Source organism: Eurosta solidaginis, chromosome 4, assembly GCF_040869045.1.
Source record: "Eurosta solidaginis isolate ZX-2024a chromosome 4, ASM4086904v1, whole genome shotgun sequence".
Lineage (NCBI taxonomy): Eukaryota > Metazoa > Arthropoda > Insecta > Diptera > Tephritidae > Eurosta > Eurosta solidaginis.
Window position 1 is genome coordinate 21,308,676 of NC_090322.1, and position 27,505 is coordinate 21,336,180.

Genomic DNA, 27,505 nt, shown 5'->3' on the forward strand with positions numbered 1-27,505 from the left:
GTTAGTGAAACAGGATTCGCCGCGGATAGGTGAGGTTGACATATATATGTTTAATTTGTTCCCAAAAAGAATGAAACAGGTCTTTGTTAAAACAAATTATTTGTATTCACGTCATATTCAACCAAGGATCTTTCGCTGTACAGTGCTACTGAAGACATTCGAAGAATGTTGTTCTCATTCCTACAAGAACACCAAAATTTTCGTGTTACACCTTATTTATGAAAATACTTCGCTAAAATAATGACATTCTAAATATACAAAAAATTTTAACTCACTGTTGCTGTTTTGCCCTAAAAATCATACCACTAAGATGAGAGGCATGTTACACTAAAGAATTCTAATTTAGAATATATGAATCCAGCTCTCTTCGGAGCAACATCTTCTGGTTCTATGCCGACTGCCGCTGGGCTAATCTATGACCTGACATATTTTGGTAAATAATAACTTGGTAAGAAAATACATCATGAATTCAACTGTCAAGAGTGTTTGGGGAATATTCAGATAACTTTGTTATTATAAAGTAGAAGGGCATATGTTGAATGACCCTCAACCACAAATCAACAAAGCAGATGAACATTTCAATGAAATTTTAGGGATGGAAAAATATTTGAGAGTATAACGATCACTTCCAAGTGTGACTGTAAAACTTTTCATCGAATCCGAAACCCATTTAAGTTCCGCAAAAGGTAGAAAAGTTCAAAAAAAAAAAAAGAATTAACGTACATACGTACTATATATGAATAAACGTATTTCTTTTATGTCCGGGTTTTCAATGAAAGTTTCAACTGCAGTTGAAATTGAGGCCACTTTACATTGGCCGCATACATTGAATTTTACTGCGCATCACAGTTTAAGTGGCCAAATTGAATTTTTTATTTTTATTCAATCCAAAAAGTAATGTAAACTCACACTGATATGCTGAAAAACGCAATTTCTGTAATGGCTTCCGTAGAAAGGTATTTATTTTTCTACTCCTATTTTCTCTCACCGTCGAAAATACATACCTACCGTTTCAGATAGCGTACATCTTCTGTCTTTTTTTATTTATTTTTATTATTATTATTATTTTTTTTTTCGAATGAGTTCAGGAGTGCAGTCTTATCTTCCACAACTGAATGAAGACTTTGTTAACTTTTAAGCCTAATTCCTTTACAAGGAATGAATGAATGGAGAAACAGCATTCTTAAATCAATGATTTAAAATTTCAGATGTTTGCACAGTTTTACAGCTCTGCTATAATTTGAGTAAATCTAAAAACTGAAAACAAAACTGAAAAAAAAAATGTAAAAATTTAAAACGGTCAATAATAAAAATAAAGAGATGCTCATTTGTTTATTTCCTTTTTATAAGTTCCGTTTAATGGTTGACCGCAAATTTTAGTACAAAAGTGCGGAATCTTGCAATCTGTTTTTGAGTAGCTCCCTATGAAGTTAGAGTCTTGAAAGTTGGAACATATTTCGGAATCCGATGATAACGCGACATGAGGAAAAGAAATTTCGCTGGTGGTTCGTGAAATTTTAAAAACTCCTCTGATTTTGAATATTTTGTGGTCAAGTTATAAGTTAATTCCCGGTGAGCTAGGGACTTGAAATTTCGAACATAGTTTAAAATTGTATTAAACTTAAATACTTGAGATATACATATTCTGACGAATATTACCATCACTAAGCCGATACTAAGCAGCCACTCAAAATGTTCATAAACACATTAATCATCATTTACCCACACACATACAAGGCAACAAAGAGATAACTCATACACAGTCACCAGTTTAAGTAGTACTCACATATACACGCGCACTTGGACTCAAAGTTTAATTTTAACACTCACGTCAGCTTCACAATTTCTAAGGCGCTTTCAATGCTTGCTTTTGTTAGACGCCATTCCGCAAACTTCTCTGACCCCTACACACTCAAAGTTTTATATACGTCCTTTGTGCGGTCCAAACTTGAGTATGCGGCTTTCATTTGGCGGCCTTACCCACGCAGTTCACATCAACCGCCTGGAGCGGGTTCAAAAAATCTTTATGCGCTTCGCGCTTACTTCATTACGATTCTCTGAACCGATCCCGTCCTATGAGTCTCGATGCCAACTAATATCCTTACTATCCCTAAACAATCGCAGAATTCTTTTGGCCTCGTTGTTCATTTTCGATCTTTTTACGGGCAAAATTAACTGCGCGTTGCTTCTTGAAAGACTATGCTAAAATACTCCCTGTAGAAACCTCCGCCACTTTGAAATCTTTTTCATAGGGCTGAGTAGAACTGTTTATAACTCAAAAGCGCCTATTAACAGAGCCCTATCAGAAATTATTGCTTCTCAAGTGTTTTGGATATTGATTTCTCGGACTAAAAATACGCTTTTCAACTTAAACTAAAAAATTACTTAATCTGTAATAATATAAATTCTTTTTGCTAGTGTTTTCCATAGCTTAATATAAGCTGGTTTCTGTAATTTAGTCATAAGTGTCTGTACTAAACATTTGTTACTAGACTAAATAAATAAATGGCTATGCGAGAGGCTATAAACTACAGATACACACGCGACGCGTATAGCTGGTAACCACGTACAAAATTCCAACAGAAGAAACGTCTAGACATTAGATGCGAACGAGGCAACAGAGTATAAAAGCAGCGAAAGCTGAGTAGTCAGGAATCAGTTTGTTTTGAAGTTTAATTGCGAAGTACTTTCAAAGTAGTCTAATAAAGACCATTTTGTAATACCGAATATTGGAGTGTTTTATTCAACAGTTTAGCGATACGAACGTTACCAGAAGGTTGCAAATAAGCGGAATTTCACTAAATTCGTTACAATATGTTTCAGGCAGTGACTGAACATGCTACATTACTCTGAGGTTTTTTTTTTTTTGCTTATGCTCCGGCTCTGAACATAAACAGAGCATGGAGCAGAGGCGTAGCATGAAAAGAATAGTTGTGCACCAAAACGACAAATATTCATCTAAGAAAAAGCTTAACCGGAACATCGCCAGCAAAAAAATTTAATTTGTATGCACTTGACTAAAAATTAATTTATCTATAATTTCGTACCAGTATATCGCACAGCAAGTAGTTATTCAGTACATACATATAAAAATTTGGTATTTTTGGAAGGGAAAATAATACATACATACAAATTCTTCACTATATTTTTGTCCAATATCTAATAATACGCTCGCAAAAAGCGGTCATATTTGAAACTGTTTGACTACCACTACATTGCGGTGATCAAATATTCTGTTAATGCCACGTTATTTTCTTACCTTCTAGGTTTACTCTCCAATATTTTCTGCTCTAATTTGGCCTCTTCTTCCTTTAAAGCTGTCATATTTCGTTCATGAGTCTCCGGATCTTCGTTTTCATGAGACGTTAAGTGTAATCGTAGCTCCGAAGCTAAAGGAAAAGCCAAGGGGCAAAACTTGCATCTATGGATATTTACACCCAGATGTACACGTAAATGCCTATGTAGCAGATTTATTTGCCCAAAGTCAGTTTCGCAGTACTTGCACTTGTATGGCTTTTCACCGGTATGAGTGCGCATATGGGCGGATATATGTCCGGCGCGAGCAAAGCTATTTTAAAGACAGAATGAAAAGTTATAATAAAAAACGACGTTATGACGATGATTTTAATACTACATTTACAATAGCTCCAAATACATACGTACCTTCAAATGAGTTGAGGTAACCCTCTTTATCACCAAAATCAAAATCCCTATAATCAGAATACCCAACACGAAATCCCTATTCCCTGTGTGAAATACATTCACATTCACACAGAAACTGGGGAAACTTTGATGGAGGCGACTAAACACCCAAATAATTCATTGGGTTGCGCAGCGCAACCCTCTCAAAGGATTGCTAGCGTAATTTATAGCTTATACAACCCAATTGTAAACCTTACTTACCCGTGGCGAATCGTGTTTCTTTAGCAGGTGAGGTCCTGGCGCCCTCAAATTCTTCATGGAACTCGGGGATGGGGGCGGGATGGCCTACAAGGTGCCATGTCATATTGAATCGTTTCCTAGATGGTCGGGCTTGTATCTTAATGGTACTTGTCACCGGAACGTACCGGTATATATCCCGAAAGGGCCATCAACATCGATTACAATGTCAAAAACCTTCTGGAAGTGTCGCTACAACAACATGATAGTGTGTAGTCGTTGCGCTCGGTAAAAGAGCGATCTGCCAACAGAACTAATGTTGGGATGAGAGCGATACAGCGAGTTTAGGAGAACCCTCTCGCAATACCGGGGAGCACTAAGAATTATGCAGCGATTGACTGCAGTGATCAACCCAACCGACCGCGAAATCGAGCGTTTGGCATGCACCCATGACACAGTGGAAGAATGTCGAAGACAGTTCAATCACAAAGACTTTGCTATGAGCAATTCTCAACTTTGCAGCCTGATTTTAAGAGACAGAAGAGGAAGGGTAAACAGGAACCACATCCCTAAATCTGCAAAGCAGAGCGAAGAGGGAAGTCTAAGTAGTGAAATACCACGTACCTCAAAAGCTGTAATCCATAAATAGTAGGGCAATGGTGGCATTAAAAGTAAAGATGAAAAGACTAGTAAGCTAACGGGTGATGCAGCTTACTCGGTGATACTAAAGGGATCCAACGCTGAGACAACGATTCTAGGGGTCGATAAGCACAATACAAAGCTTTATATCTTCAAAGCTTCCGCTACCAAATTGTCAACCTCACCTATGTGAGGGGAATCCTGTTACAAATATGAATGTATCATGCACATATTTAGCAGGCGAGGCTCTGGCGACCCCAAGTTCCTCATGGAACTAGCGGGTGGGGGCGGTACGGTCTAGAAGGTTTAATGTGGTCATATTAATTCCAGATATGGTCGGGCTAGCACCTTAATGGTGCTTTGTTACCGGAACTAACCGGATCTATATCTGGCAAAGGACCATCAACATCGATAACACTACCCAAAACCTTCGGAGAATGTCTTTATCGTTAATACAACAACAGCAACAACAACAACAACAACAAAAACAGGTATACCTGGCGAAAGGAATGATATCGGTCGATATGTCTTAACCGTTAGTAAAGGGGTACAAGGCTAAAACAGGGATTGAGTGCTAATACTCGTTTCGGGAGAGGAGTCAGAAGATGCGTACTGACATCGACAACAATAATCTGAAGGCGGAACATAAATGAGATATTTGCAGTTAAAGTTGAAAATTTTCATGTAGTTTTTGTAATATTGTTTGTACTATGGGGTTCTGCACGGAAGGCCGCCAAAGAAGAAAAGTGTTCTCCACAAAAATACTATGAATCTCGCCCCCCGTTTCGGAGGGACCCGGGTTAATTTTTCGGTTTTTCGTTAATATCTTTTGAACGACTCAACATTTTCCGTCTTCGGATTATTAATACTGAGGTCAAAACGCGTCTTTTGACATCTTTCCCCATATTTTTATACGCGTATTAGCAGTCGATCCCTGTTCTAGGCTTTTATCAAAAAAATCAAAAATTTAAAACCTAGATCTGGCATTGCACCCAAACCACTGTGTCTGCTGTGAATTAAACTTGCAATATAACATTAGCATTGTTATCGAATAGAAACGAGTCTCGAAAACAAAATGCAAATAGAACGTGTACGGTACCGTTATTCGCACTTTTTTACTATGTACGCGTTATAATACATACATATATGTATGTATATTAGACTGGGTCGATTTATTAACCTATATCGCGCCATCGATTTTTCGATAGGATTTGGGCTCAGGAAAAAAAGTTCCACTACGCATACCCAAAAAAATAATTTTTGAGCCTGCAAAATTTCAACGATTTTTTCGATTTTTTATGCATTTTTTCATTTTCAAGGCTCCAAATCATTTTTTATGTATTTTTTTTTTCGTGTCAATTGGCTAATGCAAAATTGGTAAATGCAGTTTTTTGAAAAAAAAAAATAAAAAATGTCTTCTATGGAGATTTAGAAGAATTTTGGTCGAAAAATCGACTTTTTTTTGCAGGCTCAAAATTATTTTTTTGGATATGCGTAGTGGAACTTTTTTTCCTGAGCCCAAATCCTATCGAAAAATCGATGGCGCGATATAGGTTAACTTTCGTCCATACAAATCGACCCAGGTTAATGTATATATACTTGCACAATTCCTCATATGACAGGTAATTTTTTTTATTTACATATATAACATTTTGTGGACTTTGTGTTTGCGAGTTTGTGACATTATCCCAAAAATGTGGGCAGATTGCGGAGTTGATGACTTTAGGGACGTTTTTTAGCTGTGGATTTTGTGTTTGGGGATTTAGTGTTACTCCCCATTTCAAAGCGTTTACGTTGGCGTCATTTGCACCTTCTTTACGATAAAGAAATATATCGCATAGGTCGCATGGATCGTACTTTCAGGGGCCAAATGCGATGAAGTACGATCAAATTATTTCTAAAAGGCATTGTATTTGGAATTTTGAACCCAAACCGATGCTTTTGGTCCAGTGTAAGTTACATAAGAAAACTTACCGCATTTCACAAATATCACATTTATAAGGCTTTTCGCCGCTATGAATCCGTTTATGAAACCTTAAATAACTTTTTCGACTAAAACATTTTCCACAAATATCGCACTCGAGTTCGTTGCCTTGATGTTTAAGTTGTTTGCCATCTTCAAGATTTTCTTTGCATCTGAATAAATAAAAAACACAGATAATCCAGTAAACGAAGTTGTTTTAAGATATAAGAATAGGTTAGATGCATAATATCATGATAGAGTTTATTAATTAAAATATTAATTTAATTATTACTTATCTAATTTAATCTAATATATATTATAAATGGGAAAGTTTGGAAGTTTGTATGTTTGTCCAGACGTTTCACTTTGTTTGTCAATCACGTAAGAACGGCTGGACGGATTTGGATGAAATATGGCACACATATAGCCAATAGTCTAGAAGGATCTACTAGCTATATTTTATTGAAAAGGGGGAAGCCCCGCCCCCTAGGGACAGTTATAATTTAATTATTGTATTTTTTCGTTTTTGTGACTGAATCACGCCAGAACGGCTACACGGATTATGTTGAAATTTCGGACAGAGACAATAGTCTACTGGTGAAAATTTTTTCGAACATGTAAACGGGGAAGGGGTCCACGACCCCTTCGAATAACTACTTTTTAATAATTTTTACACATTATAACTTTACGTATACTGACCTTCACCAATATTACAAACTCAAAATGGGTCAAATAAGTCGAGGGCTTAAAGTGAGCAGTGACACCCTCCTTCCAACCCCCCCCCCCCCCCCCCCCCCCCCCTCCTCTCCGCCTTTGGTGCACAATCTATAAATTGTTATAACTCCATGTACATTTTCTCCTAAATCAATAATTTTTGGTATCTGGCTCATGCAGATCGAGATCTAAACAATTTTGGAAAAACGATCAGTGGTGCTCTCCTTCTCCTCCCGCCATCCCCCTTCCATCAATTGTTTTTATTAGTTTTACATGTATGTTTGTTTGTTAGTCTCCATTCGCTTCAACGCGCCGGTTGCTTTATAAACATGCTTTTATCATTAATTACCTTCACCTTATCTGTAGTCCCGTCAGGGTCATATCGAGTCCCTTCCGGGATCATTTCTGGATGGTTTTCGATATCCGTCCGGGTCATTTCGGGACTTTTTTGTGACTATTTCGGGATTATTGTGGGATCCTTCCGGGATCATTTGTGTACAGTTTTCGGGATAAACCCGGGATCGGTTCGGGGTTATTTTGAGAGTTTTTCGGGACTATTCCGGGATCATTTGGGGATAATTTCAGCACTACTTCGGTATCATTTGGGGACCCTTCCGGCATCATTTCTGGATGGGTTTCGGTATCCCGCCGGGGTAATTTGGAGAATATTTATGGACTATTTCGGGATCATTTGCGTACCCTTCAGAGATCAATTCTGGATGGTCTTCGGGATCCGTCCGGGACCCCGTCGGTGTCATATCGGGGCTTTTCGGTATCTTTTTGGGACCCTTCCGAGATCATTTCTGGGTAGTTTTGGGGATCCGTCCGGCATCCCGTCGGGGTAATTTCGGGACTTTTTCTGGACTATGTCAGGGTAATTTCGGCACTTTTACGGGATCATTTCTGGATGGTTTTCGGGATCCGTCCGGCGTCTCGCCGGGATTATTTTGGGACCTTTACTGGACTATTTCGGGATCATTTTGGGACCCTTACGGTATAATTTCTGAATGATTTTCGGGATGCGTCCGGGATCCCGTCGGAGTTATATCGGGATCATCTGGGGATCCTTCGGGTATCAGTTCTGGAAGACTTTCGGGATTCCGTCAGGGTTATTTCGGGACTTTTTCGGGAACAATTGGGGATCCTTCCGGGATCATTTCTGGATGGTTTTCGGGACCCCGTTAGGGTAGTTTCGAGGCTTTTTCGGGACAATTTCGGGATGATTTTGGGACCCTTCCGGCATCATTTCTGGATGATTTTCCTGATCCGTCCGGGATCCCGTCAGGGTCATTTCGGGACTATTCCGGGATCATTTAGGGACTCTTGCGGTATAATTTCTAGATGATTTTCGGGATTCGTCCAGGTACCAGTCAGGGTAATTTCGGGATTATTTTGGGACCCTTACGGAACCATTTCTGATAGTTTTCGGGATCCGTCCGGGTCATTTCGGGACTGTTTCGGGATCATTTGGGGACCCTTCGGTAATACTTTCGTGACTGTTTACGAAATCCCGTCGGGGTCATTTCGTGACTTTTTCTGGATTATTTCGGGATCATTTGGAGAGTTTGCCGGCATCGGTTCTGCATGGCTTTCGGGATCTATGTGGGATCCCGTCATGGTCATTTCGGGATTATTTGGGGACTCTTTTATGATCATATCTGGATGGTTTCTGGGTTCCGTACGGGATTATTTCGGGATCATTTTTGGGTGGTTTTCGGAATCCGTCCGTGATCCCGACGGGGTAAATTCGTGACTTTCTGCACTATTTCATGATCATTTGGGGACCCTTCTGAGATCATTTCAGGGTCATTTCGGAAAATGTTTGGCACTATTCCGGGACCATTTGGGGATCCTTCCTGTATCATTTATGAATGGCTTTCGGGATCCCGTCAGGGTTATTTCGGCACTTTTTCTGGATAGTTTTTTGGAATCCGTCCGGGATCCCGTCAGTCATTTCATCATCATTTCTGGATGGTGCGGGATCCCGTCAGGGTAATTTCGGGACTATTTCGGAGTCTTATCGGGACCCTTCCGGGATCATTACTGTATGGTTTTCGGGACCCCGTCAGGGTAATTTCGGGACTTTTTCGGGATCATTACTGTATGGTTTTCGAGGCCCCGTCAGGGTAATTTTGGGACTTTTGCGGGGTCATTTGGGGACCATTCCGGCATCATTTCTGTATGGTTTTCCGGATCCGTCCTGGATTTCGTCAGGGTCATTTCGGGACTTTCTCGGGACTACTTCGGGATCATTTTTGGGACCGCATCATTTCTGGATAGTTTTCGGGATCATTCCGGTACCCCGTCATTGTAATTTCGGGATCATTTGGAGACCCCTCAGGGATCATTTCTGGATGGTTTTCGGAATTTGTTCGGGATCCCGTCGGTATCATTTAGGGACTATTTTGGTATCATTTTGGGACCCTTCCGGGATCATTTAAGGACTCTGCGAAACCGGTAGTTCAGCAGACATGACTTTTTAAATTATGAGTTTTCATGGCCATGGATCTGCTGCTAATTATTCGTGATTAAAATTCGGTATGTTCTATCTTTACTATCTAGCACAGCTTTTTCGTTCTATTTTTGATTTTTTAAATGAATCCTGTAACGAACTGTTATGGCTATAAATACACTTTTTGTAATATTTTAACCAACCCGAAAAAGCCTCACTATTTTCATCTAAAAAATTCTCTTTGGTTTTAGCTAATTGCAATTTCACTCCTTTGTTCTATGAATAGTAATTCCTTCACCCCTCTCATGCCAATTAATTAGCTCAGGAAGAAAATGTATTTTTTTAATTCGAAAAAACTGTATTGTTCTATTCACGTAAGCGTGCCTTTGGAAGGGAAAATAATACATACATACAAATTCTTCACTATATTTTTGTCCAATATCTAATAATACGCTCGCAAAAGGCGGTCATATTTGAAACTGTTTGATGCCACGTTATTTTCTTACCTTCTAGGTTTACTCTCCAATAGTTTCTGCTCTAATTTGGCCTCTTCTTCCTTTAAAGCTGTCATATTTCGTTCAAGAGTCTCCGCATCTTCGTTTTCATGAGACGTTAAGTGTAATCGTAGCTCCGAAGCTAAAGGAAAAGCCAAGGGGCAAAACTTGCATCTATGAATATTTACACCCAGATGTACACGTAAATGCCTATGTAATACATTTATTTGCTTAAAGACGCTTCCGCAGTATTTGCACTTGCATGGTTTTTCACCGGTATGAGTGCGCATATGGACGGGTACACGTGAGGGGTGAGCAAAGCTATTTTAATGAAAAGTTGTAAAAAAAAGACAAACGATGATTTTAATACTACATTTACACTAGCTCCAAATACGTACCTCCAAATGAGTTGAGGTAACCCTCTTTATCACCAAAATCAAAATCCCTATAATCAGAATACCCAACACGAAATCCCTATTCCCTGTGTGAAATACATTCACATTCACACAGAAACTGGGAAACTTTGATGGAGGCGACTAAACACCCAAATAATTCATTGTGTTGCGCAGCGCAACCCTCTCAAAGGATTGCTAGCGTAATTTATAGCTTATCCAACCCAATTGTAAACCTTACTTACCCGTGGCGAATCGTGTTTCTTTAGCAGGCGGGGTCCTGGCGCCCTCAAATTCTTCATGGAACTCGGGGATGGGGGCGGAATGGCCTACAAGGTGCAATGTGGTCATATTGAATCGTTTCCTAGATGGTCGGGCTTGTATCTTAATGGTACTTGTCACCGGAACGTACCGGTATATATCCCGAAAGGGCCATCAACATCGATTACAATGTCAAAAACCTTCTGGAAGTGTCGCTACAACAACATGATAGTGTGTAGTCATTGCGCTCGGTAAAGGAGCGATCTGCCAACAGAACTAATGTTGGGATGAGAGCGATACAGCGAGTTTAGGAGAACCCTCTCGCAATACCGGGGAGCACTAAGAATTATGCAGCGATTGACTGCAGTGATCAACCCAACCGACCGCGAAATCGAGCGTTTGGCATGCACGCATGACGCAGTGGAAGAATGTCGAAGACAGTTCAATCACAAAGACTTTGCTATGAGCAATTCTCAACTTTGCAGCCTGATTTTAAGAGACAGAAGAGGAAGGGTAAACAGGAACCACAGCCCTAAATCTGCAAAGCAGAGCGAAGAGGGAAGTCTAAGTAGTGAAATACCACGTACCTCAAAAGCTGTAATCCATAAATAGTAGGGCAATGGTGGCATTAAAAGTAAAGACGAAAGACTAGTAAGCTAACGGGTGATGCAGCTTACTCGGTGATACTAAAGGGATCCGACGCTGAGACAACGATTCTAGGGGTCGATAAGCACAATACAAAGCTTTATATCTTCAAAGCTTCCGCTACCAAATTGTCAACCTCACCTATGTGAGAGGAATCCTGTTACAAATATGAATGTATCATGCACATATTTAGCAGGCGAGGCTCTGGCGACCCCAAGTTCCTCATGGAACTAGCGGGTGGGGGCGGTATGGTCTAGAAGGTTTAATGTGGTCATATTAATCGTTCCAGATATGGTCGGGCTAGCACCTTAATGGTGCTTTGTTACCGGAACTAACCGGATCTATATCTGGCAAAGGACCATCAACATCGATAACACTACCAACAACAAGTGGGATAGGGGCCTAGAATATACCCGCGATAGGTATGCCTGGCGAAAGGAATGATATCGGTCGATATGTCTTAGCCGTTAGTAAAGGGGTACAAGGCTAAAACAGGGATTGAGTGCTAATACTCGTTTCGGGAGAGGAGTCAGAAGATGCGTACTGACATCGACAACAATAATCTGAAGGCGGAAAAGAAATGAGATATTTGCAGTTAAAGTTGGAAATTTTCATGTAGTTTTTGTAAATTTGTTTGTACTAAGGGGTTCTGCACGGAAGGCCGCCAAAGAAGAAAAGTGTTCTCCACAAAAATACTATGAATCTCGCCCCCCGTTTCGGAGGGACCCGGGTTAATTTTTCGGTTTTTCGTTAATATCTTTTGAACGACTCAACATTTTCCGTCTTCGGATTATTAATATTGAGGTCAAAACGCGTCTTTTGACACCTTTCCCCATATTTTTATACGCGTATTAGCAGTCGATCCCTGTTCTAGGCTTTTATCGAAAAAATCAAAAATTTAAAACCTAGATCTGGCATTGCACCCAAACCACTGTGTCTGCTGTGAATAAAACTTGCAATATAACAGGGATGCACCTTAACGTTAAGCTAATCGTTTATCAAAAAATTTCCACCGTTTCCGTTGAAACACTTCGAAATATTATCGATAAAGTAATTATCAAGATAATTTGTATCTCGTTTTTAACCGAAACGAAAGCTTTCGTTAACGTTAAAAACGTTAACAAAAACGTGATACTTTGTGTTTGAATTATGCTGGCAATGCTATAGCCATGGTGAAGCCGTAAGGTGGTAACAGCGAGCGGACATACACATACAATTATCGTAACGAAATGATATCGGTTCGTTGGTTAAGCATGCCTGCAATATAACATTAGCATTGTTATCGAATAGAAACAAGCCTCGAAAACAAAATGCAAACAGAACGTGTACGGTACCGTTATTCGCACTTTTTTACTATGTACGCTTTATAATACATACATATATGTATGTATATTAGACTGGGTCGATTTATTAACCTATATCGCGCCATCGATTTTTCGATAGGATTTGAGCTCAGGAAAAAAGTTCCACTACGCATACCCAAAAAAATAATTTTTGAGGTGCAAAATTTCAACGATTTTTTCGATTTTTTATGCATTTTTTCATTTTCAAGGCTCCAAATCATTTTTTATGTATTTTTTTTTCGTGTCAATTGGCTAATGCAAAATTGGTAAATGGAGTTTTTTGAAAAAAAAAAAAAATTTCTTCTATGGAGATTTAGGAGAATTTTGGTCGAAAAATCGACTTTTTTTTGCAGGCTCAAAATTATTTTTTTGGGTATGCGTAGTGGAACTTTTTTTCCTGAGCCCAAATCCTATCGAAAAATCGATGGCGCGATATAGGTTAACTTTCGTCCATACAAATCGACCCAGGTTAATGTATATATACTTGCACAATTCCTCATATGACAGGTAATTTTTTTTATTTACATATATAACATTTTGTGGACTTTGTGTTTGCGAGTTTGTGACATTATCCCAAAAATGTGCGCAGATTTCGTATTGGAGTTGATGACTTTAGGGATGTTTTTTAGCTGTGGATTTTGTGTTTGGGGATTTAGTGTTACTCCCCATTTCAAAGCGTTTACGTTGGCGTCATTTGCATCTTCTTTACGATAAAGAAATACATATATCGCATAGGTCGCATGGGTCGTACTTTCAGGGGCCAAATGCGATGAAGTACGTTCAAATTATTTCTAAAAGGCATTGTATTTGGAATTTTGAACCCAAACCGACGCTTTTGGTCCAGTGTAAATGTTACATAAGAAAACTTACCGCATTTCACAAATATCGCATTTATAAGGCTTTTCGCCGCTATGAATCCGTTTATGAAACCTTAAATAACTTTTTCGACTAAAACATTTTCCACAAATATCGCACTCGAGTTCGTTGCCTTGATGTTTAAGTTGTTTGCCATCTTCAAGATTTTCTTTGCATCTGAATAAATAAAAAACACAGATAATCCAGTAAACGAAGTTGTTTTAAGATATAAGAATAGGTTAGATGCATAATATCATAATAGAGTTTATTAATTAAAATATTAATTTAATTATTACTTATCTAATTTAATCTAATATATATTATAAATGGGAAAGTTTGGATGTTTGTATGTTTGTCCAGACGTTTGACTTTGTTTGTCAATCACGCAAGAACGCCTGGACGGATTTGGATGAAATATGGCACACATATAGCCAATAGTCTAGAAGGATCTACTAGCTATATTTTATTGAAAAAGGGGGAAGGCCCCGCCCCCTAGGGACAGTTATAATTTAATTATTGTATTTTTTCGTTTTTGTGACTGAATCACGCCAGAACGGCTACACGGATTATGTTGAAATTTGGGACAGAGACAATAGTCTACTGGTGAAAATTTTTTCGAACATGGAAACGGGGAAGGGGTCCACGACCCCTTAGAATAATTACTTTTTAATAATTTTTACACATTATAACTTTATGTATACTGACCTTCACCAATATTACAAACTCAAAATGGGTCAAAAAGGTCGAGGGCTTAAAGTGAGCAGTGACACCCTCCTTCCAACCCCCCCCCCCCCCTCCTTCCAACCCCCCCCCCTCCTCTCCGCCTCTGGTGCACAATCTATAAATTGTTATAACTCCATGTACATTTTCTCCTAAATCAATAATTTTTGGTATCTGGCTCATACAGATCGAGATCTAAACAATTTTGGAAAAACGATCAGTGGTGCTCTCCTTCTCTTCCCGCCATCCCCTTCCATCAATTGTTTTTATTAGTTTTACATGTATGTTTGTTTGTTACTCTTCATTCGCTTCAACGCGCCGGCTGCTTTATAAACATGCTTTTATCATTAATTACCTTCACCTTATTAGTAGTCCCGTCAAGGTCATATCTAGTCCCTTCCGGGATCATTTCTGGATGGTTTTCGGTATCCGTCCGGGTCATTTCGGGACTTTTTTGTGACTATTTCGGGATTATTGTGGGATCCTTCCGGGATCATTTGTGTACAGTTTTCGGGATAAACCCGGGATCGGGTCGGAGTTATTTTGAGAGTTTTTCGGGACTATTCCGAGATCATTTGGGGATAATTTCAACACTACTTCGGTATCATTTGGGGACTCTTCCGGCATCATTTCTGGATGGGTTTCGGGATCCCGCCGGGGTAATTTGGAGAATATTTATGGACTATTTCGGGATCATTTGCGTACCCTTCAGAGATCAATTCTGGATGGTTTTCGGGATCCGTCCGGACCCCGTCGGTGTCATATCGGGACTTTTCGGTATCTTTTTGGGACCCTTCCGAGATCATTTCTGGGTAGCTTTGGGGATCCGTCCGGCATCCCGTCGGGGTAATTTCGGGACTTTTTCTGGACTATGTCAGGGTAATTTCGGGACTTTTACGGGATCATTTCTGGATGGTTTTCGGGATCCGTCCGGCGTCTCGCCGGGATTATTTTGGGACCTTTACTGGACTTCCGGTATAATTTCTGAATGATTTTCGGGATGCGTCCGGGATCCCGTCGGAGTTATATCGGGATCATCTGGGGATCCTTCGGGTATCAGTTCTGGGAGACTTTCGGGACTCCGTCAGGGTTATTTCGGGACTTTTTCGGGAACAATTGGGGATCCTTCCGGGATCATTTCTGGATGGTTTTCGGGATCCCGCTAGGGTTGTTTCGAGGCTTTTTCGGGATGATTTTGGGACCCTTCCGGCATCATTTCTGGATGATTTTCCCGATCCGTCCGGGATCCCGTCAGGGTCATTTCGGGACTTTTTCGCGATCATTTCTGGATAGTTTTCGGGATACATCTGGGATCCCGTCGGAGTTATTTCGGGACATTTCCGGTATCCATCCGAGAACATTTCAGGATCCCTTCAGGGTCATTTCGGGACTATTCCGGGATCATTTGGGGACTCTTCCGGTATAATTTCTAGATGATTTTCGGGATTCGTCCAGGTACCAGTCAGGGTAATTTCGGGATTATTTTGGGACCCTTACGGAATCATTTCTGATAGTTTTCGGGATCCGTCCGGGTCATTTCGGGACTGTTTCGGGATCATTTGGGGACCCTTCGGTGATACTTTCATGACTGTTTACGAAATCCCGTCGGGGTAATTTCGTGACTTTTTCTGGATTATTTCGGGATCATTTGGAGAGTTTGCCGGCATCTGTTCTGCATGGCTTTCGGGATCAATCTGGGATCCCGTCATGGTCATTTCGGGATTATTTGGGGACTCTTTTATGATCATATCTGGATGGTTTCTGGGTTCCGTACGGGATTATTTCGGGATAATTTGGGGATCCTTTCGGGATCATTTCTGGGTGTTTTTCGGAATCCGTCCGTGATCCCGACGGGGTAAATTCGTGACTTTTTCTGCACTATTTCATGATCATTTGGGGACCCTTCTGAGATCATTTCAGGGTCATTTCGGAAAATTTTTGGCACTATTCCGGGACCATTTGGGGATCTTTCCTGTATCATATATGAATGGCTTTCGGGATCCCGTCAGGGTTATTTCGGCACTTTTTCGGGATCATTTGGGGTTCTTCCGGCATGATTTCTGGATAGTTTTTTGGAATCCGTCCGGGATCCCGTCAGGCATTTCATCATCATTTCTGGATGGTTTTCGAGATCAGTGCGGGATCCCGTCAGGGTAACTTCGGAACTTTTTCGGGACTATTTCGGAGTCTTTTCGGGACCCTTCCGGGATCATTACTGTATGGTTTTCGGGACCCTGTCAGGGTAATTTCGGGACTTTTTCGGGATCATTACTGTATGGTTTTCGAGGCCCCCTCAGGGTAATTTTGGGACTTTTGCGGGGTCATTTGGGGACCATTCCGGCATCATTTCTGTATGGTTTTCCGGATCCGTCCTGGATTTCGTCAGGGTCATTTCGGGACTTTCTCGGGACTACTTCGGGATCATTTTTGGGACCCGCATCATTTCTGGATAGTTTTCGGGATCATTCCGGGACCCCGTCATTGTAATTTCGGAATCATTTGGAGACCCCTCAGGGATCATTTCTGGATGGTTTTCGGGATTTGTTCGGGATCCCGTCGGTATCATTTAGGGACTATTTTGGTATCATTTTGGGACCCTTCCGGGATCATTTAAGGACTCTGCGAAACCGGTAGTTCAGCAGACATGACTTTTAAAATTATGTGCTTTCATGGCCATGGATCTGCTGCTAATTATTCGTGATTAAAATTCGGTATGTTCTATCTTTACTATCTTAGCACAGCTTTTTCGTTCTAGTTTTGATTTTTTTAAATGAATCCTGTAACGAACTGTTATGGCTATAAATACACTTTTTGTAATATTTTAACCATAATTGTAGTTTCACTCCTTTGTTCTATGAATAGTAATTCCTTCACCCCTCTCATGTAAATTAATTAGCTTAGGAACAAAATTTATTTTTTTAATTCGAAGAAACTGTATTGTTCTATTCACGTAAGCGTGCCTTTCAGGTTATCAGCTCATTTAGATATTTTTTTTAAATCTATTACATTGACAAAAATGATTTTTAAACAGATCCTTGCGGACGGGGCCGCGGGTAAAGGCTAGTATAATATATAATTTTCTTTTAGCCCTTAGTTCATTAATTAATTCACAACAAAATATCACCCAGCGTTGCAAAATACCTGTCATATGACCTAGGTGGCACAGTGCAATAAATTTCTATTTTTAGTGCTGATGGAAGAATTTTCTACTATCGCTAAATATTTAGTAGTATCTATACAGAATAATTTGGCATTCAAAGTTCTAAAAAACTAATAATTTTTTTTATTTATCTTAATATATAAAAAACACGTGTCACACAATCGAGGCCAATGGACTCCTAAGCTACTGAACCGATTTTGAATTTGTTTTGCACCCGGTGTGTATTTTGATCTAACTTGAAATATAGGATAGGTGACTGGGTGACTAGGGTCTCGAGATATAGGCAAAAACGTGGACCCGGGTACCCCTAGAGTTTGTTTATAGAATATGGATATCAAATGAAAGCTGTTGATGAGTGCTTTAGTAGAGGGTAATTTTCATACCCCTGGGTGAGTAGGGTCTCGAGCTATAGGCCAAAACGTGGACCTGGGTACCCCTCGGATGTGTTTATAGAATATTGATATCAAATGAAAGCTTTTGATGAGTGATTTAGTAGAGGGTGATTTTCATCCCCCTGGGTGACTAGGGTCTCGAGATATAGGCAAAAACGTGGACCCGGGTGTAGGGGTTGTTTATAATTTTAACTTTACAATATTTTACTTTGTAATTTTGTTATTATTTTTAAATGTATTCATGTATTTTTGGTTTTCAATTTTGAATTTACTTACTTCAAAAATTTTCATTCTTGTGAAAATTCAATTTTTGTACTAACGATTCAATTAAAAATATATTAATTATTACATAAAATAGTTCCTTTTTTTATTTCAGTATTGGAACTACAATTGGCGATCCCGCCTTTTGTCGAGTGCAGTAATTGTTTATTGCAGTGATAATCGTATCCATATCGGTCATCGTATATAATTGCTTGCCATTATAACGGTTTAACATAGAAGAACTAATATTACAGCAAAATTCTAGATGCAGTTGCAGATACATAGAAGAACTAATATTACAACAAAATTCTAGATGCAGTTGCAGATACATAGAAGAACTAATATTACAGCAAAATTTTAGATGCAGTTGCAGATACATTGAGGAGCTTATATTACAACAAATTTTATGGTGATATACAAACATTTCATTCACAATTAGTCACTACGATTATTGTTCTCAACGCTATTAGCTGTGTGCGTCTTCGTACATACCGTGTATGTTGCTGCGCCTAGAATTAAGATAGCGCTGGTTTCATAGCAATAACGACCATTGATTATATCAATCTTAACAACCTCTGAGGTTATCAATGACACTTTCGCTATCGTTATTGTTAATAAAGTAAGAATTAAACAACGTAAATGATACTTCTGATATACTACTGGCAATAATTTCATCTTCCTGCATCTCAAAAACAATTTCATATTGATACTAAATCTCGAGTAATTAAGCCAATTTATTTACATTCAATTGGTAACTTATTTAGGACTATTTACATTCCATAAGGTAGTAGCAAAATTAAAAAATTTTAAATTGTGAACTCTTCCTTCAATTCAGTATAGTATTTATTTTATATAAATTATATAACTGTTTTACTGATTTAGATTAATTTTGTTTTATTGATTTTCTAACAGGGAACGACTTTTTGTAATCCCTTGTCAAATTTGCTATTTTATTCTCTAACTTTCTTTTTCAAAACGGTTAATATGTTTCACTCCCCACACAACAATACACACAATATACAAACTACACTCACAAGCAATTTAAATGACTCACTAATTGATTTACCGAATGAGAATTTTTCTGATCATATCTCGAATCCTTACGAAAATATAAGATCAAATGAAATTTCCGCAACATCAATTAAACTTCCACAATTTTGGACTAGTTGTCCAGAAGCTTGGTTTATCCATGCAGAAACACAATTTAGTACTAAAAATATAACGCGAGAGAACACAAAATATGAACATATTATTACCGCGCTTCCACAGGAAGTAATTTTAACGGTTTTAGATTTTATTCAAAATCCCCCCCAAGTTAATAAGTTTTCTGAACTTAAGAAAATCTTAATAGAAAGGCATCCATTAAGTGAAAGTTCAAAACTAGATAAAATTTTTAGTGATTCTGAGATGGGAGATCGTAAACCCTCAGAATTTTATCGATCATTGATTTTACTTGCCGGTTCAAATTTCAGTGAAAATATTCTTAAAAAGATTTGGATAAGAAAACTTCCCAAAAATTTAAGTGCGATTTTAGCTAGTTCCAATTCAACTAATATAAATGAATTAACAAAACTCGCTGATAATATTTGGGAAGTCATAAATAAAAATGAAGTATATTCGGTTAACGCGGTTTCGAATTTAGTAGCGCAAAATTCTGTTGTTGAAAATTTGGTTAAAACTACTTCTTTGATGTTTGAAAATTTTCAAAAACTTTCTTTAGAATTATCTGAAATAAAAACTCAAGTTTATCAAAATCAATCTAGATCACGGTCGAATTCCAGCAATTATTTTAGAAATTCATTTAGACGTCGTTCCAATTCGCGTAATAATCCAAATTGGCTGTGTAGATTTCACTACAAGTTTAGAAGTAATGCCCGAAATTGTGAACAACCGTGTTCTTATAATAAAAATAAAGATTCAACAAGCTAAATTCAACCGTTGTTGCAGCGACGAACAATGGTAATTTGGAATTTTCAACTCGTCGCTTGTTCATTTTTGATAAAGATAATAAACTACATTTTTTGATCGATAGTGGAGCAGAAATTTCAGTGTTACCATTGTGTAAATTTCCACATACGAAACGTACAGATATAATTCTTACAGCAGCTAATGGTTCAACAATTTCCACATATGGGAAAAGGCTTTTAAACGTAAATTTAAGTTTAAGACGTGAATTTCCCTTTACATTTTTGATAGCGGATATAGCAAAGCTAATAATTGGAGCAGACTTTCTTTGTAAATATGGTCTTCTTATTGATATGAAACATAAGCGATTAGTGGATCCCTTAACAAATCTTTCGGTCAATACCATTTATTCTTTTTGTGACATTCATTTACCAAAGTTATTTGCGGTTGATAATAAATTTACGAAATTATTAAGAGAGTTTCCGTCACTTTTTGCAGAACCAGATTATACGAAACCTGTTAAACATACAACGGTACATCGACTTGTAACGGAAGGTAGTCTTCCATTTTCTAGACCCAGGCGCTTAGATCCGATAAAATACAAAGTCGCTAAAACGGAATTTGATTTTTTAGTTAAAACAGGCATTTGTCGGCCTTCAAATTCTTCAGTAGCATCTCCACTTCACTTAGTACCTAAAAAAGAGTTGAATGACTGGCGTCCTTGCGGTGATTTTAGGAGATTAAATATTGTAACTGTGCCGGATCGTTATCCTTTACCACACATCCAAGATTTTAATATGAATCTTCGTAATAAAAATATATTTTCGAAATTAGACTTAGAGCATATCACCAAATTCCTATGGCTGAGGAAGACATTTATAAAACTGCGATTACAACTTCTTTCGGTATGTTTGAATTCATGCGAATGCCCTTCGGACTTAGAAATTCTGCACAAACTTTCCAAAGATTCATTAACGAAATAGTCAGTGACTTAGATTTTGTATATTCTTATATCGACGACTTACTTATTGCAAGTAAAGACGAAGAACAACATTTAAAACATTTGCGTATACTTTTTCAACGCCTTTCAGAGTACGGTTTAAACATTAAACCAAGTAAATGTACTTTTGGCGTATCAAATAAAGACTTTTTAGGACATAATATTTCTGGTACAGGTATTCGACCTTCTGACGAAAAGGTAGCAGCTATTCGCAATTTCGAACGTCCGAAATCAGTTAAGCAAGCCCAAAAAATTATAGGCATGGTAAACTATTACCATAGATATATTCCAAAATTAGCAGAATTTACGAACAAAATTTATGATCTAATTAACAGAACAAGTAAGAAACGTGACAAAACTTTAAAATGGGACGATATATTGAGTGAAGCTTTTGAATGCATTAAGGATAAATTTGCATCTACGATATTGTTAAATCATTTTAACAAAGATGCCAAATTATCTTTAACAGTAGATGCATCTAATACGGCTATTGGTGGTGTTATACAACAAACATATAATAACAAAATTGAACCTCTTGCATTTTTTTCTAAAGAACTCTCCAACCGAAATTAAGTACAGCGCATTTGATAAGGAATTATTGGCAATTTGTTTAAATATAAAACATTTTCGATATCTTTTGGAAGGACGACAATTTACAGTTTTTACGGACCACAAACCTTTAACTACAGCTTTAAATTCAAAAACAGAACGGACAAACGAGACATTTGGAGTTTATACAATACATTAAAGGAGAATCCAATGTTGTAGCAGATACGCTATCTAGAGCTTTCGAGGTTAATGCAATACACAATACAGAGTTGAATTTCAAAATTTTACAAAGCGAACAACAAAATGACAGAGATTTAAACGAACTAATATCTAAAATACAATTTTTAAATTTGAAGTTAATTAATATACCTATATTAAATTTCAATATTTGGTGTGAAGTTTCTGGAGATACACCTAGACCATTCAATTTTGCATTTACTTACTTCAAACATTTTCATTCTTGTGAAAATTCAATTTTTGTACTAACGATTCAATTAAAAATATATTAATTATTACATAAAAATAGTTCCTTTTTTTTTTCAATATTGGAACTACACCGGGTACCCCTAGAATGTGTTTATAGAATATGGATATCAAATGAGAGCTGTTGATGAGTGCTTTAGCAGAGGGTAATTTTCATACCCCTGAGTGACTAGGGTCTCGAGATATAGGCCAAAACGTGGACCCGGGTACCCCTAGAGTGTGTTTATAGAATATGGATATCAAATGACAGCTGTCGATGAGTGCTTTAGCAGAGGGTAATTTTCATACCCCTGGGTGACTACGGTCTCGAGATATAGGCCAAAACGTGGGCCAGTGAATGCCTAGACAGTGTTTATACAATATGGATATCAAATGAAAGTTGTTGATGAGTTCTTTAGTACAGAGTAATATATTATCCCGAGACGGACTGGGACTGGAATAAAATACATACCACCCTCTGGGACAGGCAATAAGGGATGCAGAAGAATAAGAAGAAATTGAGGGACGAGAAAAGAGATAAGGAAAAGGAGATTGAGAAAGAGATAGATGAAGCGAAAAAGACTGAGGAAGGAGTGAATAAAAGAATTAGGAAAAAATGAAGAGGGGGGGGGGGGGGGGGGGGAGGGCAGATTCAGACGGAAAAGCTTATTAAAATGTATGCAGATAGGCCAAATTTAGGGCAGGACAACGTCTGCCGGGTCTTCTAGTTGTATCAAAAACACAAAACGAGTAAAAATGTACGTGTGGTCTGCTTTCCCTTCGTATTTGAATACTTCCTAAAGAAACAAGATTCGCCACGGGTAGGTGAGGTTGACAATTGGGCTGAGTAAGCTATAAATTGCGCTGGCAAACCCTTGAAAGGGTTGCGCTTCACAATCCTTTGAATCATTTGGGTGTTTTAGTCGCCTCTTAGGACAGTAATACCTGCGCTTCCCAAGGCAGTCGGTTCTATGTACCGGAGCGACACGGGATTTTTCCCGACCAAGGACTGTCATTTCAGTGTAACCCAAATGGGGTTGCGGTTTGTTGCGTCCCTCCCATAAATTGTCATCCTCCCAGCAGCTCCTTGCAGCGGGACTGCTCCATATTCTCTTGCTCCGGGAAGGTATCGAATCTATCGCCTCCGACTTACCCGATGTGGTACGCCATCTCTGCTGCTACCCCAAATGTGCAGTTTTATTGCCTTGGAGGGCGCCGCCTCCAGATACACGCCATTGCTTTTGGCTTTAATTCTACGTGGCGGTCTCCTACGCCACGTTTTATACTTCATTAAAAACTCTACTCACTTTTCGCGACAATATAAATTTTATTTAATAAATTTTAATTTTATAATATATACATATATGTGGGAATGCAACTCTGACCTAAGCGACCCTGATAAAAAGCGACTCTGAGACTCAACGAAAACATGACCAACGCTTAATAACTAACGGACGAATGGACGATCAAAAAATACCGAAAGGACAGTTCTGAAAAAATACTTGAGACGAATGGAAGTGATTTTATACGCGCAGCCTAAAATATCAAACTTAATAATTTAAATATTCAAAACTCAAAGCTAATGCCATAAACTTTTGTAAAATTGGTCATAAGCAAGAATGCTATTATTTAATAACTTTATTAAAATCGAAAAGTGTTTTGAACCACAAATTGGGGGCTCAGCCGAAATAAGACGCTCCGCTAGTGCAATATGTTGCAAACTATAAAGTAAAAGTGCCTGCAATAAACTTTAAAGGAAAAATTGTGTCCGTGCAAGAAATTTAGTCGACGGGATTCGCCTTTATGCTAAGAAAGAATTTAAATAGCAAAAGCCGAATAATCTAAGTGCCTTAGAACGCAATAGCAGAGAAGCCAGCAGAGCATATGCATTGGAGGAATAACAGAAGACGTACAGAGAAGAAGCCATCATACATCCATCCAACATACAACGAGATAATGCTATCAAAGGAGTAGAGCGGAGGAAAAAGTTGCAGCTAAGTGTTCACTTGTGTTCATAGTATTCTTAGAAGAAAATTTTTTTGTATCTGTACAAGCTAAATGTATAAACAAAACTAAAGATAAAATTATCACTTAAAAATGTTGAGTTTTTCTGTTAAATTGCAAAAGTTGAAAGTTAATTAAAGCTTTAAGTTGTAAGTAGCGAGTACTCATGTTAAAGTTGAGAAGTCAATAGGTGAAGTTGAAAAGCGAGTATGTTAAGTTGAAATTTAACGAGAAACATGAGTGTACCAATCTGAGTAGCGAGAAAAGTTGTTAATTTGAAAAGACGTTCTGATGTAAAGTAGCGAGTAAACTCGAACGTGCTGATACAAACCAGCGAAAATATATGTACGTTTGCTAAGTAAGAATTGATGAAATAAGAAACGGTTGAACGACAAAGCCGAAAAAAGTTCGGTTGAAGAAACCAAAACTACAAAAGCTTTAGAATTTGAAAGGAATAAGAAATTTGTTCATTTTTTTTCAACAATTCGAACGAGTTAAGAGCGAGTACGAATAATAAAAACAAAATTATCTTTAAAATTCAATTGAGTTGACATCGTCGCCCACTAGCCAGAAGCATGAATGTGCAATTTTTCCGGTTTTGTGTTAGAGGCCTCTTTGGATTACCCTTTATATTCCCTAGGTTCTACTTAAATCTTGAGCTTCCTACGTATATGGAAACCCCAATAATTTGCAATGCCATTTTCACGAATGTACAATTCAATCACACAAAGTTGTCCCAGAAAAATTAATGTGGCATATTGTATGACACATTCGTTGATATGGCTAAACAATTTTTTCAATTTTTGAAAAAAAAATAAGAACAGCACATTTTCGTATGTTCCATCGTTCGGGTATACGTGCCTGGTATTCTTCAAAAAAATTACACCGATGTAGAATTTTTAATAGCTTAATATCCTAAAAAAAATAGTTGTTTAAATGAAGGCAAACCGGTTTATTCGAAGCCGTTGCCTCTTCCCGAATCAAAACTAGAATACTTGGAAAAATTGTGTGAAAAACTGGTAATATCATTATTTTTATAGAAATCTTGGGGGCAACGCTTTTCCCGAACCCAACATTTCAGAAGATTCTGATTCTGATGAGAATAAGAACTAGTTCTATGTTTGCAATAATATCTAAAATAATAACACATTAGTGTATATTAAATTGAATTGGAGGTGTAACTTTTTTCATTTACATACATACTTTCGATAAGTCACATCCGCGGATATTTTCCCAAGTACTGTGATGATCCGAATCCCAATCCGCCCTAGCAGGTCTTGGCTTCGCCCTAACGTTTTTTAAAAATCAATCTGCAGTGATTTTTTTACGTGTTTTGAGGTTAAGGCCATACAATTACCAGTTTGGCAAATTCTTACCTATTCTAACCTAATCCGACTACTTTTAATTTTTTTGTATAGATGTGTTAACAAAAAATATATCAGATTTTTAAATGAATACGCTTAATCTCGGAGAATAGAAGGGATGCGAGCAGAACAATTATCTCAGTTAAAAGAGCATAGTATGTGTAATATATATATGTACATTTTTACACTAGAAACTAATTCCTCTAGTTTTGAGAGAGCAATATACTTTGAAACTCGATTTCCCAACATTTTCATTTCACATTCATGCTTCTGGCAAGCGGGCGACGACATATATATTTAATTACCCTAAAAATTTAAAGTTTAAATTTCGTAGTTTAGTTTGATAAAATTACAAAAGCTAATACTAATTTAAGTATTTTAATCCATGTTCGTTTTCATTCGTACTAATCATTTGCGCAACTAACACTATGGACGTAGCGACAATTACAGCATTAACGGTGAACGGACTGAACGAGAAGTTGGCAGCAGGACGAAAGGTTAACCTACAAACAAGGTTGCTCCAGCATTATGGTTTATATAACGATGATGGGACATCCGACTCAGATCATAACGTGTCCCTATACGGGGATGCCTCCGGTGTTCCCCAACAACCAGCGACTGTTCAGCCGTCACATTTCAGTTTGCGTGATATAGAGGACTCGATGGGCCATTTTACGGGAGTAGGGTACCCAAGTATAGGCCAGTGGGTTAGGGACTTCGACGACAACGCGTTCACTCTCGGGTGGAACGAATTGCAAAAATTCGTTTATGCAAGACAGCTTTTAAAGGGTGATGCCAGAGCATATGTTAGAAGCCAATCTAACATTTGTGACTGGAAATCTTTGAGAGAAACGCTTAACCAAGAGTTCGGTAAAAAGTTGTCAGTTGTCGAGGTTAGAGAATCGACGTAAAAAACCATCGGAGACCCTGCGAGAATATATGTACTGCTTGATGGAGATAGGGAGTGCTACCAACCTTGACGAGGAGAGTTTAAGTGAGTATTTTGCGAAAGGCATTCCGGACTCCTGGCAGAATAAGTCAATCTTGTTTCAGGCACAAACAGTTGAGGAACTTAAGATTAATTTAAAAGTATTTGAGAAAATGAAAAGTTCTAAAGGACAAACTTATTCAAAGATAAGCCAACAAGCCCCTGTAGCGGGGTGTAGAGCACAAGAAGCCAAGCAAACAACCGATCCTGCATGTTTTAAGTGCGGTGTAAAAGGGCATTTAGCCAAAAATTGCGATTTGAAGAGTTTCAAGTGCTTCAAGTGTAATCAGTTTGGTCATCGCGCGGTCGAGTGTAAAAATAAAAAACAAGAGGATAATAAGAAGGAAGTATCAAAGAAAGAGAAAGATAGTCGGCATATGACATCGGATTTTGAAATATTGACTTTGACTCCATCAGGTAATCGGGTTTTTAAGGAATTAAGCATCAATAATGTTACAATATCCGCTATTATCGATACGGGTAGTGACATCATCAGTACCATACGTTATGATACGCTCTTAATGTTAGATGGTATTGAATTAACCAACGAAGCAAGAAAGTTCACATGGATCGGTGGTGCGACGATAACCACCATAGGTAGTTTTGAAAATGAAGTCAAAATAGACGGAATTAATCTAACAATTAAATTTCATGTGGCCAGAGAGAAGGATATTTTATACAGCGCGGTCCTAGGGAATGACATTTTGAACCTAGTTAATGTGTTCATAGGGGACGAAGGAGCAAAGTTTCAGCCGAAATATGAGGAAAAACCACTCGAGCCTTGGGAACATAATGGCAAGTGTGATAGTGTCAAAGATAAAAAGGGCGTGAAAGGTGGAGATCCCGCGAATGGAAAAGATGGTGAGGGTATCAGGCAATTAGTAGTTGAGTTTGGTCAAATCTGTCTATCCAACATTTCCGAGGAGGGTAAGAAAAACGACCACGATTTGCAGCATTTGAGTAGTGAGTGTAAGTCAGAATTGACCAATCTCATCGAAGCTTATAGGACGAAGAAAACTAGAGTTTCCCCTGTAGTAATGAAAATCATATTAAAAGACGAAGT

At 38.2% G+C, this 27,505-nt stretch overlaps 1 protein-coding gene across 1 annotated transcript in view; it reads right to left on the reverse strand.

The window, feature by feature from the left end:
* LOC137248424 (zinc finger protein 208-like) overlaps window positions 1–27,505 on the reverse strand; it is a 230,426-nt gene that overhangs the window by 166,860 nt on the left and 36,061 nt on the right. Inside the window, exons 2-5 of the mRNA XM_067779362.1 lie at window positions 13,653–13,814; window positions 10,154–10,462; window positions 6,493–6,654; window positions 3,260–3,568 (exon numbers count right to left, since the gene is read on the reverse strand). Coding sequence (XP_067635463.1) covers window positions 3,260–3,568; window positions 6,493–6,654; window positions 10,154–10,462; window positions 13,653–13,814 — 942 coding nt within the window. The remainder of the gene's footprint in view (window positions 1–3,259; window positions 3,569–6,492; window positions 6,655–10,153; window positions 10,463–13,652; window positions 13,815–27,505) is intronic.